This window comes from Rhinoderma darwinii, chromosome 8 (assembly GCF_050947455.1).
Source record: "Rhinoderma darwinii isolate aRhiDar2 chromosome 8, aRhiDar2.hap1, whole genome shotgun sequence".
In the NCBI taxonomy this organism is placed as follows: Eukaryota; Metazoa; Chordata; class Amphibia; order Anura; family Rhinodermatidae; genus Rhinoderma; species Rhinoderma darwinii.
In genome coordinates this window covers 6808954-6830572 of record NC_134694.1, presented here as the reverse complement: position 1 = coordinate 6830572, position 21619 = coordinate 6808954, and the positions used below count along the sequence as shown (strand labels likewise).

Genomic DNA, 21619 nt, shown 5'->3' with positions numbered 1-21619 from the left:
TACATATCTGATCTATTGTCAGATCCGCTTTATGTCCACACAGAGATGGTAAGAAGTTACGTTATGATGTCATCGCCTGGCTCAAGATAAGCGTCATCAATTTTACATTCATGTTAGATGAAAAACAAGCGGCATGATTAGCCGGCGGTCAGAGCTTACCAGGCACATCTGATATTCAAGGCGTTTTCTCGCCTCCCCGCTTTGCTTCTGCTTCCTGAAGAAAAGAGGCATCATATCTGGCACCGCGTCCTCTCTCTCTCAGACACGGAGCTGGAATAGAAAACGTGCAAAGCTCAATCCTCTGGGAGAACATAAAACCCAACAACACCGTTATACTAAAAAAAAAAAAAAGAAAGAAAGCGAGCGCACACTGACAGTCAGGAGACATCTAGAACCGGCGGAGGAGAGAAAGAGCAACCGCACACTGACAGTCAGGAGACATCTAGAACAGGCGGGGGAGAGAAAGAGCAACCGCACACTGACAGTCAGGAGACATCTAGAACCGGCGGAGGAGAGAAAGAGCAACCACACACTGACAGTCAGGAGACATCTAGAACAGGCGGAGGAGAGAAAGAGCAACCGCACACTGACAGTCAGGAGACATCTAGAACAGGCGGAGGAGAGAAAGAGCAACCGCACACTGACAGTCAGGAGACATCTAGAACAGGCGGAGGAGAGAAAGAGCAACCGCACACTGACAGTCAGGAGACATCTAGAACAGGCGGAGGAGAGAAAGAGCAACCGCACACTGACAGTCAGGAGACATCTAGAACAGGCAGAGTAGAGAAAGAGCAACCGCACAGTGACAGTCAGGAGACATCTAGAACAGGCGGGGGAGAGAAAGAGCAAGCGCACACTGACAGTCAGGAGACATCTAGAAAAGGCGGGGGAGAGAAAGAGCAAGCGCACACTGACAGTCAGGAGACATCTAGAACAGGCGGAGGAGAGAAAGAGCAACCGCAAACTGACAATTAGGAGACATCTAGAACAGGCAGAGGAGAGAAAGAGCAACTGCACACTGACAGTCAGGAGACATCTAGAACAGGCGGAGTAGAAAGAGCGACTGCACACTGACAGTCAGGAGACATCTAGAACAGGCGGAGTAGAAAGAGCGACTGCACACTGACAGTCAGGAGACATCTAGAACAGGCAGAGGAGAAAGAGCAACCGCACACTGACAGTCAGGAGACATCTAGAACAGGCAGAGGAGAGAAAGAGCAACCGCACACTGACAGTCAGGAGACATCTAGAACAGGCGGAGTAGAAAGAGCAACCGCACACTGACAGTCAGGAGACATCTAGAACAGGCGGAGTAGAAAGAGCGACTGCACACTGACAGTCAGGAGACATCTAGAACAGGCAGAGGAGAGAAAGAGCAACCGCACACTGACAGTCAGGAGACATCTAGAACAGGCGGAGTAGAAAGAGCAACCGCACACTGACAGTCAGGAGACATCTAGAACAGGCAGAGGAGAAAGAGCAACCGCACACTGACAGTCAGGAGACATCTAGAACAGGCAGAGGAGAAAGAGCAACCGCACACTGACAGTCAGGAGACATCTAGAACAGGCAGAGGAGAGAAAGAGCAACCGCACACTGACAGTCAGGAGACATCTAGAACAGGCAGAGAAGAGAAAGAGCAACCGCACACTGACAGTCAGGAGACATCTAGAACAGGCGGGGGAGAGAAAGAGCAACCGCACACTGACAGTCAGGAGACATCTAGAAAAGGCGGGGGAGAGAAAGAGCAACCGCACACTGACAGTCAGGAGACATCTAGAACAGGCGGAGGAGAGAAAGAGCAACCGCACACTGACAGTCAGGAGACATCTAGAACAGGCGGAGGAGAGAAAGAGCAACCGCACACTGACAGTCAGGAGACATCTAGAACCGGCGGAGGAGAGAAAGAGCAAGCGCACACTGACAGTCAGGAGGCATCTAGTTTAGGCAGAGAAGAGAAAGAGCAACCGCACAGTGACAGTCGGGAGACATCTAGAGCAGGCAGAGGAGAGAAAGAGCAACCGCACACTGACAGTCAGGAGGCATCTAGTTTAGGCAGAGAAGAGAAAGAGCAACCGCACACTGACAGTCAGGAGGCATCTAGTTTAGGCAGGGTAGAGAAAAAAATGCTGTTGACAGGCAAAAGGCACCACCCGAAGAATGTCTAATAATGAAATGGTTCCAGATTTACGGCATTGCTGACATAGATTCCATATGAGACATATAACACAGCGCAGGCAGCAAATACTCCCCCTCCCCACATTACTATTCAGTGATTCAGTGTAACATGCAATAATAACAATATACAGGATAAGACCTCTGCTATCCCGAAACTTGTCATCAGCGAGCTGCATATACACAAATCATAAAATGTCCAGCATCACTGCCTCCATGCTCCACTATTCCACAGCCGTATCTTAGGCGAGGGCTACACAGCAACAGATACTGTATACAGATACAGTCATGGTGACCGATAATCCGGCAACATCAGGCGAGGAGCGGAAACAGGAATATACATACGTCTCATGTCCGCTAAACGCCCTGCGACACATCCTTTAATAAGACCCTAAACAATCGGGCAGCTTCCCATCGAGATATATTTACAGTAAAAGTCCATTAGTCCGACACCTAATACTCCAGTTATCCTGATAATCCAGCACAGGAGCAGATTAACAGTGACCCCCAGGAGGGCGAATTATTATCATTTTACCGAATATCTATCTATATTGTATATACATGCATCTGTGTAATGTCCTTTCATCTGGCATCTGATAATCCGGAATTTATCTTCAGCACAGAACTGCAAAAAAAAATAAAAAAATACACACACACACAATTATACATATATACACACACACACACACACACACACACACACACACATGTATACACACACACATATATATATATATATACACACACATATATATACACAAACACACATATGTATACACACAATTACACACACACACACATATATACACTGATCAGCCATAACATTACAACCACCCGTCTAATATCGTGTAGTGCCCCTCGTGCCCCCATACGGCTGTGGCCCGTTGAGGCGCGGACTATACAAGATCATGTAAAGTGTTTGTCCGGGCTGGGGCCGTTTTTTCATACTGATGACCTATCCACAGGAGAGGTGATCAGTATATGATTGCTGGGGGTCTCGCACTCGGACTCTGCACCGCTCAGCTGTTGCGGCTGCCTCTGGTTCCGGATGTTATGCGGTGGCCGGTGTCGGAAGCAGAAGGCTCAGTGCACTGTACAGCGGCCGTTGGGTCTGGGCAGTTAATCTGTTAAATAAAAAAAAACGAAATTCGGCGCAGGTAACCGAGATCATCTTGGGCATTTCATTTTTTTCCACTGAACTTCTCCCATATACCGGCGTTTCAAGCAGATTATTGGGCAACGGAGTCCTAAATGCCCATCTCAAATGGTATATACAGGGATGATTGGGATTATATAGAGGGATGATGGGGGTTATATAGAGGGACGATGGGGGTTATATACAGGTATAATGGGGATTATACACAGTGATGATGGGGATTATACACAGGGATGATGGGGATTATACACAGGGATGATGGGGATTATACACAGGGATGATGGGGGTTATACATAGGGATGACGGGGGATTATATACAGGGACGATGGGGGTTATATACAGGGACCCCCATCTTCCCTGTATATACTGATCTGCCATCATCAGTGTATATACTATAGAGGCATAATACTGTCTGTGGGCAGCTATATGGGGCATATTACATACAGTTGTATACAGCAGGCTCAGGGGATAAATATTAATTTAATGGCATAGCATGCAAATAGGTGGTGTGGCATACAAAAGGGGTGTGGCCTAAAATAGTTTATTCTTCTTAATCGATCACATGTTCAATTAATCATGATTTTGATTTAGGTCACAATCACCCAGCCTTAGCGGCTGCTATGCTGTGACCGGTGGGGGTCCAGAGGCATCTGGACCCCAGCGATCATATACTGATGACCTGTCCTGTGGATAGATCATCAGTATATAAAACCGCCCCTGTGCCCGGACAACCCCTGTAAATCGTGAGGTGCGGCCTCCAGGGATTGGTTTTCTTGTTTTTCCAGCACATCCCACAGATGATTGATCAGATTGAGATCTGGGGAATTTAGAGACAACACCTAGAAGTCTTTGTCATGTTCCTCATCATTCCTGAACAATGTCGGCAGTGTGGCGGGGGCTTTATCCTGCAGCGTGGCGGGGGCGTTATCCTGCAGCGTGGCGGGGGCACTGCCATCAGGGAATACCGCTGCCATGAAGGGGGCACTTGGCTGCAGCAATGTTTGGGTCGGTGATACGTGTCACCTCCACATGAATGTCAGGACACAAGGTTTCCCAGCAGAACATTGCCCAAATCATCACCCTGCCCCCGCCGGCTTGTCTTCTTCCCATAATGCATCCTGGTGCCGTCTCTTCCCCAGGAAAACTACGCACCCGGCCGACCACATGATGTAAAACGTAATTCATCAGACCAGGCGCCTTCTTCCATTACTCCACGTCCAGTTCTCATAATCACGTGTCATTGTAGGCGCTTTCGGAGGTGGGCAGGGTCGGCATAGGCGCTCTGACCAGTCTGCAGCTACGCGGCACCATATACAGCAAGCTGCGATGTTCTGCGTATTCTGACACCTATATATCATAGCCAGCAGCAAGTTTTTTCAGTAATTTATGGTACAGTATTTCTTCTGTGGGATCGGACGCACACATTTTATATATATATATATACATATATATACACACATACATGACCCTATACAGAGCAGCCATAGATTATATAGTGTTATAAAAATTCATATTATTAATAAGGGAATTAGTCTATAAGAGCCAAATAGTGTGAAAGGGGCGGTCATGCCCGTACTCACCGCTAGGAGGGGCTATAAGTACACTCCGGGACCCCTCAGCTTATCATCCGCTCCTGCAGCTTCACCGCAGCCATCTGACGCTTCCGGGTCCCTTGTCGTCACGTGATCTACACAACACTAATAGAGCTCCCCCTAGCGGGCCGTCAGTGCATAGCGTCTTGCTGGGACATATATAGTTCTAAACTAAGTTTCTAGAGGTAAATGATACGTCAGATATTAAATCTAATTTAGATTATAAATGACCCGTCACGTTTCCAGTAGTCTAGGATGCCAGATACCAACATGGCTGCCAGTAGCGGTGAATGGGCTATTCTCGCGAGATTTGGAGCATTAAATACGTAGTGCCGCTTAGACTCCACCCTCTTTCTCTTTACGCTTCCCAGCTGGTGGAGGTGCAACTGTCTTCGGTCGTCCCGAATCCGGGTTCATCCGACGCCAAAACCGGTCAGAGTGAAGCGGACCTCCTTAGTCCGGCACAGACATGCCTCCTAAGTTCGATCCCACCGAAATTAAAGTCGGTACGTGAGGCGGGAGAGGGAAATGTGAGTCGCCGAGCGGAGCCCCCTGCACCGGGCAGGCCGCAGCACAGGAGCTGGGCGTGTGGCTCTCACGGTACTTGTCTGCCTGAGTAATGTGGATGGAGGCTCGTCCCAGGGGAGTGTGGGGACGGCGGTGACGGTAGGGTTTATTACGGTATTTCAGTAGGCCCGAGTGGAAACCGTATTTAATGTAACATACGCGCATGTGCACACGCTCTTATGACTTTAGCACTATCATGGGAATCTCAGTAAATACGGTATTCCTTCTGCGCATGCTTTGTATGGCTGGTCCTGCTTCTAGACCCGGAGTATTATATTGGGGGGGATATTGATGGCTTTGTGCCAGTTTATATTCTGAATCTGTGTCCCCTTGCACCTATAGCACGTGATTCCAGATAGTTAATTGTATTGTTACCAATGTAAATGCCAGAACACCAGGGACATTGAGTGTGATTTTGCTACTTAAAGGGTTTCTTATTAGGGCATGTGGATGTCATGGAGGGGAATCCTTTAAGCCAGAGGAGATGTATGGGTTAAAAAACATGGCTGCTTCCAGGAACCGCGCCAGTCCTGGATATGGCTTGTCTGGTATTGCTGCTAATCTCCATTGAAGTGAAGCTGCAATACCACCCACAACCTGTGGACAGGGGTGGTGCTGTTTTGTTGAAGTCTTTCTAATACTGGACAATCCCATTAAATATGCCAGTATTCATTGGCTGACTTCTCATGGGATGTGGGTATTTTCTAGCCACCCGCCACTATGCCAGTCTGCTGTGTCTCGGTATTGTCCAGTGGTGAGCTTAGAGCGACCTCCTCTTAGGAAACAGGGCTGCTCTGTGTGTGGTCTGCCCTGTGCCGAAAGATGGAGTACACTGCTACACAATGACCGGTCGTGTACCGGACGTCTCTTCTCTATTGATCTCACGCTCGTCTCTATTGCTCTTAGTTTTCTTGAGATGCACCGGTGGGGAGGTAGGAGCCACCTCTGCTCTAGCCCCTAAAATCGGACCTCTGGGTTTGGTAAGTTAACTTTACTTATGTCTTCAAATTCCCTTTTCAACTGGATAATGTCCGATCCAAATTGGTTTCCCTGAAGATAAGCGGTTATACACATTGGGCGCCGCTTATCTGCAAATATAAGTGCCTTTGACCAAACCGCATTGTAATGGATTGGGGCCTGAACAGCCACTATTCTGACGGCTATTATGTCTATGGCCGAGCTGAGCAACCACCATCTAATATAGTTTTTCTTCTTTCAGTCTCCCAAGAAAGTTGGTGATGACATTGCAAAGGCTACCGGTGACTGGAAGGGGCTGAGGATCACCATCAAACTGACCATCCAGAACAGGCAGGCCCAGGTAATGTGTCCACAACTGTGTGCCATCTGTATGAAGGTGTTCACTTGACTGGCGCTGCCCAGTCTAGCAGGACAATGGTGCTAGAATAGTTTTCCTAATCCTCCGTGAAGTTGTGCGTCTTCACAGGGGTTATGTAATAAACAATAAAGGTAAAAAAAAAAAATGGGGCCGAGATGCAATACCCAACGCATCCCATGGGCAAGAGCGGCGCATCTCCACGTCCCATAGTTGTGGCAATCACCGTGACTTGCGGGTGGCACCATGGAGTCCTAGTCTCGAGTACTTGTAAGTGCCCCATGCCCTTAATTTCAGTGGGACTGTGCCCCTCTTAGTGCCCAGCGTGCAGGAGCATCTCAATGACTGTCAGTTTGGGAGATCACAAGTGGAGATGCAGTTGTCCGGATTCAAAGTCTACCTTCCAGAAACAGCGCCACACTTGGGTTGTGTCTGGTATTGCAGCTTAGTCCATCAAAATGAATGTGGGTGAGCTGCAATACCATTCACAACCTGCGGACAGATGTGGCGCTGTGGCATGTTTGTCTAATCCTGGACAAGCCCATAGAAGTCATGCTTATGGAGTAGCCACCCGCCACTATGCTGGTCTGCCAGTGACCAAGTGTAATCCAGTGGTGAGCTAAGAGTAATGCCCCAGCTTAGGAAACAGGGTCATTCTCTGTGATTGACTTTGTGCCGAAAGACTGGGTACATCTTCACCTTCGCAGGCCGAATGTTTTTCTGATCTGGTTATAACTTGACAATATAAATCTTGTGTACATTGACTTGTTCTTTCAGATTGAGGTCGTGCCATCTGCCTCCGCCCTGATCATCAAGGCCCTGAAAGAGCCTCCTCGTGACAGGAAGAAGCAGAAGAACAGTAAGTGTCCCGTGTAACAAGTTTCTAAGTAGTTCTATAACTTCCTGTATAGACTAGGGGCATGGTCTCCATTAATTTATATTTCCAGGAGTAATAACAGAGGAATGTCACATAACTACATAGTTATGTGGATGCTTCAGATTTGTTTCATGGTATTTACTATGACGTGTCAGGAGAGGTGACTGGTCCTCTACATAGTCTTTCACTGAAATTGCCCCTTGCCTCGGTTAACCCCTTCATTCCTGCGGTCTTGTACAGCCACCCGCCACTATAACAGTCTGCTGTGGCTGTGTATAATCCAGTGGTGCGCTAAGAGGAGACTCCACCTTAGGAAACAGGTTCACCCTACTAGTGAGTGGCTCTGTGCCGATAGGATGGGGACATATTCATGGAGGATGACCGAGCTGTACTCAACTGCAATTTTCTGCTTTGTCAACAGTCAAACACAGCGGCAACGTCTCCATGGATGAAATTATCAGCATTGCCCGTCAGATGAGGCACCGATCCCTCGCTAGAGAGCTGTCAGGTGAGTCTCTGTGAATGGCGTCCTATAGTAACTTCACCTAAGTATATACTAATGCAGGGATCTGCAACCGTTGGCACTCCAGCTGTTGTGAAACTACAATTCCCAGCATGCTCTTGACAGCCTTTGGCTATCTGTGCATGCTGTAGTTTCTGGGTGCATTTGGCCCAATAACTATACTATGGAAGGGCTAAGTGTGACATTAAAGGATACACTACTGGATCTGACACAACAAACTGCTTTTCTTTAGGAACCATCAAGGAGATCCTGGGCACAGCGCAGTCTGTGGGCTGTAATGTGGACGGCAGACACCCACACGATATCATCGACGATATTAACAGCGGTGCGGTGGAGTGCCCAGCAGTAAGTGTCGCACTATTACTCTACTAGTTCCACATTATTACAGCTTTGGTGACCGCTGACCTGTTTTTCTTTTTTTCCCTGCAGAGTTAAATCTATGAAGAAGACTACAAAATTGAATAAAAGTTTTTGAGCTACACAATCTGTCTTGTCTTGATATACAGCGGGTTAAAAATGAGTAATTTATGTTATGAATGAGGCTCTGGTCTGGGCACCCCTCCTGATGCCCTAAAATACATTATGGGTATTAATGGCTTTTCTAGAATCTGCTCCGGGATTGAGCGGTTTATGGAGGGGACGTATACCAAATTTTAACAGGTCAAAGGTGGAGAAAGTGGTCACTACATGGATCTGTAAAATATCCTTGCAGTTCATCTTGTTGTCACTAGGTGGTGCTATTAGTCAATATCCAGTATTCTAAAAGTTCTTCTGCAGTTTCAGGCCCCATGCACATGACCGTGCCCGCAATCCCGGCCCGCGATTGCGGGCACGGCCGGCGACAGCCGCATTTTCGGGCCGTGCTCCCATACTTGGCCGTGCTCCCATACAAAGTATGGGAGCACGGCCCACAAAATGCGAAAGAACGGACATGTTCCATAATTCCCGGAACATTTCCACGGCACTGACACCCTTCCGTAGTGCTACGGAAAGGTGTCAGTGTTCAATGAAAGTGAATGGCTCCGTTTTTTGCTGTCGTGTGCATGGGGCCTCAGTCTGTGATTTCCCTCTGATTTTCATTCTCGCACATCACAGCCCTGTCCATAACATAATCACGAGTGGACAGTTTCTTCCAAAAGGTTAATATATACTGGACACAGAACTAAAAGTGCACCAGTGTTATAGGTTACAATGGGTAATGAAAGCAGAACTGGATTATGGTGGTCTTCTCCATGCCCATCACACCAGAACTGGAACAGTGATCTTGAACCACCCCAACCTATCAAATGGTGACCTGGTTTAAGAACGGATTCTGTAAATTTGACTCTGGACCTGTGGTCGGTCTGACTTGCGGCCCAGAGAGGGATGCTGAAATGTGGCAGCGTTTTACTGTCCGTATTATGGCCGCCAGTCAGCACCTCGGTGGTTATACCACATGTAATGCCATGGTTTTATGTGCTGTAGATCCACAGGCTGTTGCAGCCATAATACTGGCACTATAATGCTGTCACAGTGGTCATCAACAGTCATGGTGAATTACTATAACACGGCCTCAAAGTTTAGCGGTGCTGATGTGATGCCCTTTTCTACATGTGCCCTCTTGGTGCAGCAGTAATGTTTGGCATCCTATAAAGTCATCAAAAAGCTGATTTACCATTAAAGATGGCAATTGGCAGTCTTGCTCAGGGCACGATTTTTCACAGGCATGTTCACATAGGTTCTGCTCATAGACCTCTGAGCTCGTCGGGGGATTTGGCTGTTGGCAGGAGTCTTTGTACTCTGCTCTGGCAGTGGGAAGCTTTACATAGTACTTCTGCTGGGTCAGCACCATCGCAGTTATTCATGTGTTATCCTCAATAGTTGGGGAACCAGCTACCCGCCTCATGCCCTAGGGGAAGCCCGGGCATAGGAAGAGGAGTAAATCCTTCATATGTAGCAGCTAAAACGTCTCATGTCAATGTAGCAGCACTACAGTAATAGCAAGGAAGGGAGATCCAGCCCTGCGCCTCCGAGAGCACGTTGTCCTAAAAAATGGGTGTAAAATATGGACCCTAAAATTATATTCTCGTTCCAGCGCTGCGTAGGAAACCTTACACCTTTGTCGCTGTCGATTTATTGCTCATATTTATATAAAATTAAATAATGCTGTGGTATTGGTAAGTCTGCCGTTTTGTGTACACAGCTCCTGTTTCTATGATTATAAACAATCCCTGTGTAGCCGGATTACGAAATTACACTCCCATCTATCTGCCCCCTTATCGATGTACATTTAGTAGTTCAGCAAGTTAAGACAAAACTTACATGGTCCAAGTGAAGTTATTGGGTGGGTTGTAGTAAACTTAAAGGGACATGCCGCCTGAAAGTGCAGGAGCACAGGGTGATGCGGGTCATTGCGGCATTCCATCTAGTTACACAAGACAACGTGGAGGGTATAAGCGTGGACCTCCATTCTCTTGGCATCCAACTTGCCAGGTAATACATCGGGTAGGGGAGTGCCGTGTCCAGGATTTTTCTCAGTGTTTTTTTATAAAAACCTGAATACTTCTCACAGCTGATGGTCTGTTACACTTGTATCCAGTCTAGGTAATTCTTTGGTCTCCCAAATAATGTTTTACCTTTTTAGTCGGGTCACACGGCCGGCATTGGAAATAATGAAAGTAAATGTAGTGCTGCGAGTAGCAAAAAAATAAATAAAAATTGCAGCGGTTTTAGATTTCTTACGACTCCCGACGCGGCTACTTTCACTACCTGTGTAATCCGAGCCTTAATAATACATTGTTGCAAATGTATGAAACATTTTTGAATTTACAATGTTTGCACGAGATGGCAGCTCATCCTCCTGCTGCCTAAAACTTTAGCGTGCCATTTTGCGCAGAAAGTGAAAGGTAATTCTAGTCTACCTAAACTACTACATGGTTTCCAACCTGTAATGAAACTACAACTCCCACCATACCCAGCAGTTCTCCAGATTCTGTGAAACTACAACTCCTGGCATGTTCTGTATGATGCGAGTTATGCCTCACAACATCTAGGGAGCCGTAGGCCGCTGACCACAGCTCCAGAACGTATATAACAAGTAATGGCGTATTCCGTGGACCAACCACGTGGTTTCTGACCCGTACCCAAACTACTGCCCCTTTAAACCCTGACACCTGTTCCTCCAGCACCTACGTCACTTGTAGGCGCCCAAAAATCTTTTTCCCCGCGAAACTGACGCCGATTTGCAGACCGTCCCGCCTCTTCCCCTCGTAGCGTCGAAAGAATGCGACTGGCTCCGCCCACCGATCGCTCTGATTGGCTCGCATGTACCGGCTGCGCACAGTAGCCCTTGGTTCGCTGGCTTCTTTGATTGGTTTGTCGGCTTCCGCGACCCTCCCAGACCCCGCCCCTTCTGGGTGTCGCCTCCACGCGCGGTAGGGGGAGAGGCGGTGCGTGGCATCCCAGGTCTCCCTCGTGTGGCGTCGGGGCGAGCCTGGTCGGTCGATACCTCACGTTACCGGCGAGGTGGGAGGAGCTTCGCCAACCGAGGACGGGGATTAACCGCAGGAGGGAAAAGCTTGGAAGCGGGCGAAAGAGGGGGGGAAAGCGGCGTGCGTCTGTCACTCCCTCACCTTACACCAACCATGACTGACTTCAAGCTCGGCATCGTGCGACTCGGTCGTGTGGCCGGCAAGGTGAGACCCAGGGTCGGGGCACCTCCTGATTAATCTCTCACGTATCGATTTATTAAGACTTAATTGACAGGTTAAACACGTTGATACGTAGATCTGCTGTAGACACACCCGCTTATGGGAGGAGACTAGCTTGCTCCTCCCCCGACCGGCGTGGTGTTAGGGAATGGCATCTCTTATGATGCTACTAATAACGTGCTGGTTTCATAGCGCCCTCTAGTGGTGAACTCCACTACTGGATTCATGTTTACTTGCACCACCATCAGGGGGCGCTTGTTGTGTGTGTTGTTTTTTTTTTTTTTTTTTTTAAATCCCCATCCAGAGGGGGGCACACTGTGTAGCATGCAGCCCCCTGTTAGGTGTTTCACTCTTACATCTTCTTTTGGGAACGATGGGTGAGAGCGAGTGTGGCCGCCATCAAAATAGGGTTTTCACCCGGCGTTACCAGACTCTCAAATTACTCAATAATACATATTATTCTAGGTCAGTGATCTGCCAGTGGCTGATAACAGTGAGCAATAGACTGCATTCCGCTACAGAAGAGATATATATATATACACACACACGTACATAAGCTATATGTGCTCTGTAGATCCAGGTAGTGGGAGCTTTGGGGGATATTAGTGAAAATCGTGTGGTGTCAACCAACTTGTGGCGTTCCTGCTGTTGCAAAACTACAACTCCCATCATGATGAGCGTTGCAATTTAGCAACAGCTGAGGAGCTAGATATTGGGGAATTGGTACTATGTAACCGTCCTATAGATGTGGCGGTCTCTCTAAACCCCCCCCCCCCCCCCCCCCCGGGTTCCTATTAACCCCTGGCTTTATAGGGTGGTGTCTGGTTTGGGATTGTGTAAGATCTGGAGATTGTTCCCACGCGTTGGGTGTGTCTGTACCTAAAGCGTCACGTGCCAACCAAGTCCAGATAAAAGTTCTGCAACTTTCTAATATGCTGTGCTTCAATTCCTCAACATTTTTAAGATCACTTCTTGTTGTCAGTGAATGGAAACATTCTTGTTCACGTCCAGAGGCTGAAAACCTGTACGAAACCTTAGGCAATGTTCACACAGTTTTTGGCAGCCAGAAAAAAAATCTGCCTCGGGATTCCGTAAGGAATTGTGAGGCAGGTTTTGAACACCTTCAGGTGTTTTTTTGCGGCGTTTCCACCCGCAGCCATCGGAGCTAATGCAAGGACAGCGGCCAAAACCGATCAGAAACGAGTGGCGTGGGATTTTTTCTGACTCGCCTTGATTTCAATGGGAGGTCACAGGTGAAAAACCGCGGCAAGAAAGGACACAACGCCTTTTATTTTTTTCAGCAATTGGCCCAATAAACGCCTCTGCCTCTCAATCAAATCAATAGGGGGCAATTTTGGCGCCGATTCCAAAGCGGTCTCCGCGTCAAAAAAACAATTGTGAACTGACCCCAATGCTTCTCACAGCTGAAAGTTTGTTACAATTGTATCCAGTCTAGACAATCCCCTGTGAGCTAAACAGACTGGACTCCAGACTGATACATTGTAACAAACTATCAGTACAGGAGAGAGATTTATGCTGCTGATGTATTTAGCTCACAGGATTAGATACATTGTAACAAACCCTCAGCTGTCAAAACCATTAGATCTGTACAGGTTTTTAGCCTCTGGATGTAAACAAATATACTCCCATTCACTGACAGCAAGCATAGCTCTTGAAATGGTGAGGTTTTAAAGCGCAGATTATCCAGTGACTAGACATTTAACTTTTTTTTTTATGTTTTCAGATAAAGTATACACTAATTGATGAACAGGACATCCCTCTGGTGGACAACTATTCATTTGAAGTAAGCAGTTGTATTGTATTAAAGGGGTCCCACGTCATAGATGATATCTCCCTCTATGAGCAGTGGCAGCACTGAGCTTCCCTGGGGGGGGGGTATGCTAAGAAGGGTTGTCCAATTAGAGCCACAGCTGTTGCTATACTACAACTCTCAGCATGCTCTGACGTCCATAGGGGCTGTGTTCCTGCAGAACGTCATAGAGGAGGGGTCCCCAGAATGCGCTGTGTCCTGTATAGATGTTCCAGGTAATATTTGCCTAATTTTGCCCTCCCTCCCCTCCCCCAGGCTCGGATGGAGGTGGATGCTGACGGAAACGGTGCCAAGATATTTGCATATGCGTTTGACAAGTACAAGGGGAGAGGGTCCGGCCGCCTGCTCCATGAATTGTTATGGTAAGTGCCCCCCCCCCCTCCCCCCTCCCCCCGGTTCGTAATGGATGTAGCGCCTCGCTATGGTGGCTGCATATGTAGACTGTGGCGCTGCGGGAGTTAATGTACTCCCTTGGGTGTTATTTATTTAAGCTGATCTTCCCTTTTTTCTAGGCAGCGGCATAAAGGGGGGATCGCACCCGGATTCCAGGTCCTGCACCTCAACGGAATCACCGTGGATAATAGACTGGACAATTTACAGTTGGTGCCTTGGGGCTGGAAACCTGAGATAGAAGAGGTGTCGAGCAAGCAACGGTGAGGCGATGGCGGGGGTGATGTACCCCATTGTAACCTGGGACGAAACTGCAACTCCCAGCATGCCCTCTCAGTCACAGCCTGAGGGATAGAGGCATGGCTAGATTTTATCTGGTGGCTGGTTTTCACTGTCCAACCTGCCCACCCCATAAGAGAGAAAAAGAAACACTGCTGCCAATGTCTAGTGCCAGGCAGGGGCAGAGCCCACCATAAACGTTTACTGCACTTATCCCTCACCCGACAGTGCCATAATGTATTCACTTCTTGTCTATATATTACTTATCCTGTACTGATCCTGAGTTATATCCTGTATTATACTCCAGAGCTGCACTCACTATTCTGCTGGTGGAGTCACTGTGTACATACATACATTACTTATCCTGTACTGATCCGGAGTTATATCCTGTATTATACTCCAGAGCTGCACTCACTATTCTGCTGGTGGAGTCACTGTGTACATACATTACATTACTTATCCTGTACTGATCCTGATTTACATCCTGTATTACACTCCAGAGCTGCACTCACTATTCTGCTGGTGGAGTCACTGTGTACATACATTACATTACTTATCCTGTACTGATCCTGAGTTACATCCTGTATTATACTCCAGAGCTGCACTCACTATTCTGCTGGTGGAGTCACTGTGTGCATACATTACATTACTTATCCTGTACTGATCCTGAGTTACATCCTGTATTACACTCCAGAGCTGCACTCACTATTCTGCTGGGGGAGTCACTGTGTACATACATTACATTACTTATCCTGTACTGATCCTGAGTTATATCCTGTATTATACTCCAGAGCTGCACTCACTATTCTGCTGGTGGGGTCACTGTGTACATACATTACATTACTTATCCTATACTGATCCTGAGTTACATCCTGTATTATACTCCAGAGCTGCACTCACTATTCTGCTGGTGGAGTCACTGTGTACATACATTACATTACTTATCCTGTACTGATCCTGAGTTATATCCTGTATTATACTCCAGAGCTGCACTCACTATTCTGCTGGTGGAGTCACTGTGTACATACATTACATTACTTATCCTGTACCGATCCTGAGTTATATCCTGTATTATACTCCAGAGCTGCACTCACTATTCTGCTGGTGGAGTCACTGTGTACATACATTACATTACTTATCCTGTACTGATCCTGAGTTACATGCTGTATTATACTCCAGAGCTGCAGTCACTATTCTGCTGGTGGAGTCACTGTGTACATACATTACATTACTTATCCTGTACTCATCTTGAGTTACATCCTGTATTATACTCCAGAGCTGCACTCACTATTCTGCTGGTGGAGTCACTGTATACATACATTACTTATCCTGTACTGATCCTGAGTTACATCCTGTATTATACTCCAGAGCTGCACTCGCTATTCTGCTGGTGGAGTCACTGTGTACATACATTACATTACTTATCCTGTACTGATCCTGAGTTACATCCTGTATTATACTCCAGAGCTGCACTCACTATTCTGCTGGTGCAGTCACTGTGTACATACATTACTTATCCTGTACTGATCCTGAGTTATATCCTGTATTATACTCCAGAGCTGCACTCACTATTCTGCTGGTGGAGTCACTGTATACATACATTACTTATCCTGTGCTGATCCTGAGTTACATCCTGTATTATACTCCAGAGCTGCACTCACTATTCTGCTGGTGCAGTCACTGTGTACATACATTACATTACTTATCCTATACTGATCCTGAGTTACAGACTGTATTATACAACAGAGCTGCACTCACTATACTGCTGGTGGAGTCACTGTGTACATATATTATATTACTTATCCTGTACTGATCCTGAGTTACATCCTGTATTATACTCCAGAGCTTCACTCACTATTCTGCTGGTGGAGTCACTGTGTACATACAATACATTACTTATCCTGTACTGATCCTGAGTTATACCCTGTATTATACTCCAGAGCTGCACTCACTATTCTGCTGGTGGAGTCACTGTATACATACATTACTTATCCTGTACTGATCCTGAGTTACATCCTGTATTATACTCCAGAGCTGCACTCGCTATTCTGCTGGTGGAGTCACTGTATACATACATTACATTACTTATCCTGTACTGATCCTGAGTTATATCCTGTATTATACTCCAGAGCTGCACTCACTATTCTGCTGGTGGAGTCACTGTGTACATACATTACTTATCCTGTACTGATCCTGAGTTACATCCTGTATTATACTCCAGAGCTGCACTCACTATTCTGCTGGTGGAGTCACTGTGTACATACATTACATTACTTATCCTGTACTGATCCTGAGTTACATCCTGTATTATACTCCAGAGCTGCACTCGCTATTCTGCTGGTGGAGTCACTGTATACATACATTACATTACTTATCCTGTACTGATCCTGAGTTACATCCTGTATTACACTCCAGAGCTGCACTCACTATTCTGCTGGTGGAGTCACTGTGTACATACATTACATTACTTATCCTGTACTGATCCTGAGTTACATCCTGTATTATACTCCAGAGCTGCACTCACTATTCTGCTGGTGGAGTCACTGTGTACATACATTACATTACTTATCCTGTACTGATCCTGAGTTACATTATGTATTATACCCCAGAGCTGCAGTCACTATTCTGCTGGTGGAGTCACTGTGTACATACATTATATTACTTATCCTGTACTGATCCTGAGTTATATCCTGTATTATACTCCAGAGCTGCACTCACTATTCTGCTGGTGGAGTCACTGTATACATACATTACTTATCCTGTACTGATCCTGAGTTACATCCTGTATTATACTCCAGAGCTGCACTCGCTATTCTGCTGGTGGAGTCACTGTGTACATACATTACATTACTTATCCTGTACTGATCCTGAGTTACATCCTGTATTATACTCCAGAGCTGCACTCACTATTCTGCTGGTGCAGTCACTGTGTACATACATTACTTATCCTGTACTGATCCTGAGTTATATCCTGTATTATACTCCAGAGCTGCACTCACTATTCTGCTGGTGGAGTCACTGTATACATACATTACTTATCCTGTGCTGATCCTGAGTTACATCCTGTATTATACTCCAGAGCTGCACTCACTATTCTGCTGGTGCAGTCACTGTGTACATACATTACATTACTTATCCTATACTGATCCTGAGTTACAGACTGTATTATACAACAGAGCTGCACTCACTATACTGCTGGTGGAGTCACTGTGTACATATATTATATTACTTATCCTGTACTGATCCTGAGTTACATCCTGTATTATACTCCAGAGCTTCACTCACTATTCTGCTGGTGGAGTCACTGTGTACATACAATACATTACTTATCCTGTACTGATCCTGAGTTATACCCTGTATTATACTCCAGAGCTGCACTCACTATTCTGCTGGTGGAGTCACTGTATACATACATTACTTATCCTGTACTGATCCTGAGTTACATCCTGTATTATACTCCAGAGCTGCACTCGCTATTCTGCTGGTGGAGTCACTGTATACATACATTACATTACTTATCCTGTACTGATCCTGAGTTATATCCTGTATTATACTCCAGAGCTGCACTCACTATTCTGCTGGTGGAGTCACTGTGTACATACATTACTTATCCTGTACTGATCCTGAGTTACATCCTGTATTATACTCCAGAGCTGCACTCACTATTCTGCTGGTGGAGTCACTGTGTACATACATTACATTACTTATCCTGTACTGATCCTGAGTTACATCCTGTATTATACTCCAGAGCTGCACTCGCTATTCTGCTGGTGGAGTCACTGTATACATACATTACATTACTTATCCTGTACTGATCCTGAGTTACATCCTGTATTACACTCCAGAGCTGCACTCACTATTCTGCTGGTGGAGTCACTGTGTACATACATTACATTACTTATCCTGTACTGATCCTGAGTTACATCCTGTATTATACTCCAGAGCTGCACTCACTATTCTGCTGGTGGAGTCACTGTGTACATACATTACATTACTTATCCTGTACTGATCCTGAGTTACATTATGTATTATACCCCAGAGCTGCAGTCACTATTCTGCTGGTGGAGTCACTGTGTACATACATTATATTACTTATCCTGTACTGATCCTGAGTTATATCCTGTATTATACTCCAGAGCTGCACTCACTATTCTGCTGGTGGAGTCACTGTGTACATACATGACATTACTTATAGGTAAATACTGTGTGAACTAGAATAAAATAGCTGACTGAACGTTTTCCTTCTGTAGGGAGCAGTCCCTCTATTGGTTGGCAATACAGCAGCTCCCGACTGACCCAATTGAAGACTTGTTTCCTCTGCTGAACGTCACTCGCTGCTACAACGCTAACGGAGAAGTGGTCCGAGAAGAGGAGAATTCCTGTACTTACTACGAATGTCACTACCCCCCATGTACAATGATAGAGAAACAGGTATGTACAGAACTCCCCGGAACAGGGCGATCAATGTCTGATTATTGGGGTCCGACCGCTGGGATCCCTAACAAAGGACAATCTGAGGCCTATTGGTGTGTGTGTGGGGCTGTCCTGATGCCAATGCCAGTGAGGGACTATTAGGTAGTGGTCAGGGACCTGTCTCCCCAGCTAATGTGAACTTGTACATGATGGTGATCAGGAAGTCACCTAGTAGAACAAAAAAACCTAAGCAAATACAGGGAATTCAGCAGATCTGCTGTATTTGCAGAAACAGCGCCAGTCAATGGCTGTCCTTGGTATTGCAGCTCAGCCCAATTTAAGTGTGTGCAATACCAGACACTACCCATGGACGGAAGTGGCGCTGTTCTGGCCATGTCTTCTCATCCCGTGAAAAACGGATAAAACTTTCCGGAATGATTTTGAGGTTATTTAAAACTTTTTTTCCTTTTTTTTTTCTTTTTTGCAGTTACGTGAATTTAATATATGTGGTAGATGCCAACTAGCGAGGTACTGTGGTACCCAGTGCCAACAGAAAGACTGGCCCGCTCACAAAAAACATTGTTCTGAGAAGATACGGATTATGCACTGCGAGCCGGACCCCGAGCGGTGACTGCGTCGGCGCAGCTCTTCCTTCGCTGTATTTGCTCCATTGTTTTTGGATATGGAGGCCGGGATGTGTTTTTTGCACACGTACAAGGGACTGGTCATGGAGGCCAGAGGCACTGAAGATTATCCTGCCACGCTTGAGTGGACGTAGGGCTCGGACGCTGGACTATGCCACCTGTGACTTTACCAGGAGTGGGACCCTCCACGCCAGTATTACACGGACTACTGTGAACGCTCCGGCCGGGGGCTCGTAACTTATGTTGTTTGTAAAGTTTCATGTACAGTCGTTACTTTTCGTTGTTTTATAACGTTTGAGGCTACCGCCGGTTTTGATTCCAAACGCCGAGTTCTTGGAACGGCGTTTGCCAATTTTTGTGCCCGTTTTTACCAGCTTTCCTGAAACGAGGCACGATCCATCTGGATGCATAAAGTCTGGTCGATTGGGATCTGAAATATTATGCATGTCAAATTAAAAGACGAGTAGATGGTTGCTGCCTGCACTGACGCTGATTTATTTAATACCGCTACTTATTCAGCAGGTCACATGGTCTTAATGATTTTCAATACTTAATACTTATTGTAATACTATAGACATCAATGGACATGGGATTTGATAGTCAAGCTTGATTTTTTTAAATTTTATTTTAAGAAACAGCGCCACTGTTGGCAGTGGTTTTGTCTGGTATTGCAGCTCAGTCCATTTTACTTCAAGTGTAGTTAAATGTTCAACAAACTTCTGACATGTCAGAAGTTTGGATTGGTGGGGGTCTGAGCACGGAGACCCCCACCAATCACTAGAACGAAGTAGCTGAAGTTCTCGTGTGAGCGCTCAGCCGCTTTGTGTCTGTTCGGCTTTTTCCGGAAAGCCGATGTACCGGGTCATAGACTTTCTATTTAGTCCGTACACCGATACATTTATTTCCGGAAAAAGCCGAACAGACATGAAGCGGCCGAGCGCTCACATGAGAACTTCAGCTGCTTCGTTCTAGTGATTGGTGAGGGTCTCAGTGCTCGGACCCCCACCAACCCAAACTTCTGACATGTCAGAAGTTTGTCGAACATTTAGCTACACTTTAAGGCCTGATTCACACGAGCGCATCCCCCATAGATGTCTCGAATCCCCCATAGTTGAGTCTATGGAGTGATGTGTAAAAAGAACGGACATGTCCTATTTTCCCACGGACCCTTCACACGGTCCGTTGAAACAACTGCTGTGTGAACGGCCCCATTGAATTACATAGGTCCGTGGGACGGCTGCTGTTTCAGCGGCCGTCCCACGGACGTTTAACACGTTCGTGTGAATAAGGCCTAAATACCAGGCACAGCCCATGGAAAATAGTGGTGCTGTATCCGTGGAAGAATTTTTACATTTCTTTCGGCTCTGCGTCATAAGGGTATGTTCACACGCCCGTTTTTCGGTCTGTAAGCCCCCGAAAAACGGCCGAAAAATCGGAAGCAGAACGCCTCCAAACATCTGCCTATTGACTTCAATGGGAAAACGGCGTTCTCTTCCGACGGAGCGTTTTTCGCAGCGTTTTTTTAACGCGTAAAAAAACGGCCGCGAAAAACAAGTGCAGGACACTTGGGACGTTTTTGGAACTCCAAAAACGAAGAGAAAACAGCCCCGGATTTTCAGAAGGTTTTTTGTTGCACTCGCAATTTTGGTGGCGTTTTTTACGGCCGGTTTTGGAGCTTTTTTCAATAGAGTCTAAGGGGATGTTCACACGGAGTATTTTGCCGAGTTTTTTGACGCGGAAACCGCGTCGCAAAACTCGGCAAAAACGGCCCGAGAACGCCTCCCATTGATTTCAATGGGAGGCGTCGGCGTCTTTTTCCCGTGAGCAGTAAAACTGTCTCGCAGGAAAAAGAAGCGACATGCCCTATCTTCGGGCGCTTCCGCCTCTGACCTCCCATTGACTTCAATGGGAGGCAGAGAAAGCGTATTTCGCGCTGTTTTATGCCCGTGGCGCTCAATGGCCGCGGGCGAAAAACGGCGTGCAGGGAGAAGAAAATCTGCCTCAAACTTCCAAACGGAATTTTGAGGCAGATATTCCTCCTCCAAAATACTCCGTGTGAACATAGCCTAAGGAAAACGGCTCCAAAAACGTCCCAAGTGTCCTGCACTTCTTTTTCGCGGCCGTTTTTAAAAAAAAATGGCCCATCGGTA

The 21619-nt window shown here is 46.6% G+C and overlaps 3 protein-coding genes and 3 non-coding genes across 8 annotated transcripts in view; 5 read left to right on the top strand and 1 right to left on the bottom strand.

The window, feature by feature from the left end:
- Positions 1-5580, bottom strand: part of LRSAM1 (leucine rich repeat and sterile alpha motif containing 1) — a 33957-nt gene extending 28377 nt beyond the window's left edge. The window contains exons 1-2 of one of the 3 annotated variants that reach the window (XM_075834799.1): positions 4912-5580; positions 160-270 (exon numbers count right to left, since the gene is read on the bottom strand). In XM_075834799.1, coding sequence (XP_075690914.1) covers positions 160-234 — 75 coding nt within the window. In that variant the 5' untranslated portion in view covers positions 235-270; positions 4912-5580. The remainder of the gene's footprint in view (positions 1-159; positions 271-4911) is intronic. The other 2 variants (XM_075834798.1, XM_075834797.1) reach the window with 2 other exon arrangements.
- On the top strand, positions 5297-8707 carry RPL12 (ribosomal protein L12). The gene is made up of 7 exons (XM_075834801.1): positions 5297-5429; positions 6397-6470; positions 6710-6808; positions 7601-7682; positions 8122-8208; positions 8456-8568; positions 8653-8707. The coding sequence occupies exons 1-7, from the start codon at positions 5393-5395 to the stop codon at positions 8656-8658; spliced, it is 498 nt and encodes a 165-aa protein (XP_075690916.1). The 5' UTR covers positions 5297-5392; the 3' UTR covers positions 8659-8707.
- On the top strand, positions 6202-6325 carry LOC142660104 (small nucleolar RNA SNORA65). Its single transcript, XR_012850420.1, has one exon. It is a non-coding gene; the product is annotated as a small nucleolar RNA SNORA65 (small nucleolar RNA).
- LOC142660105 (small nucleolar RNA SNORA65) lies at positions 7394-7518 on the top strand. The gene has a single exon (XR_012850421.1). It is a non-coding gene; the product is annotated as a small nucleolar RNA SNORA65 (small nucleolar RNA).
- On the top strand, positions 7944-8068 carry LOC142660106 (small nucleolar RNA SNORA65). Its single transcript, XR_012850422.1, has one exon. It is a non-coding gene; the product is annotated as a small nucleolar RNA SNORA65 (small nucleolar RNA).
- Positions 8708-11591: 2884 nt separating the features above from the next.
- On the top strand, positions 11592-19952 carry ZMYND19 (zinc finger MYND-type containing 19). Its single transcript, XM_075834143.1, has 6 exons — positions 11592-11897; positions 13657-13716; positions 13999-14105; positions 14256-14396; positions 18663-18843; positions 19313-19952. The coding sequence occupies exons 1-6, from the start codon at positions 11847-11849 to the stop codon at positions 19454-19456; spliced, it is 684 nt and encodes a 227-aa protein (XP_075690258.1). The 5' UTR covers positions 11592-11846; the 3' UTR covers positions 19457-19952.
- Positions 19953-21619: the final 1667 nt, after the last annotated feature.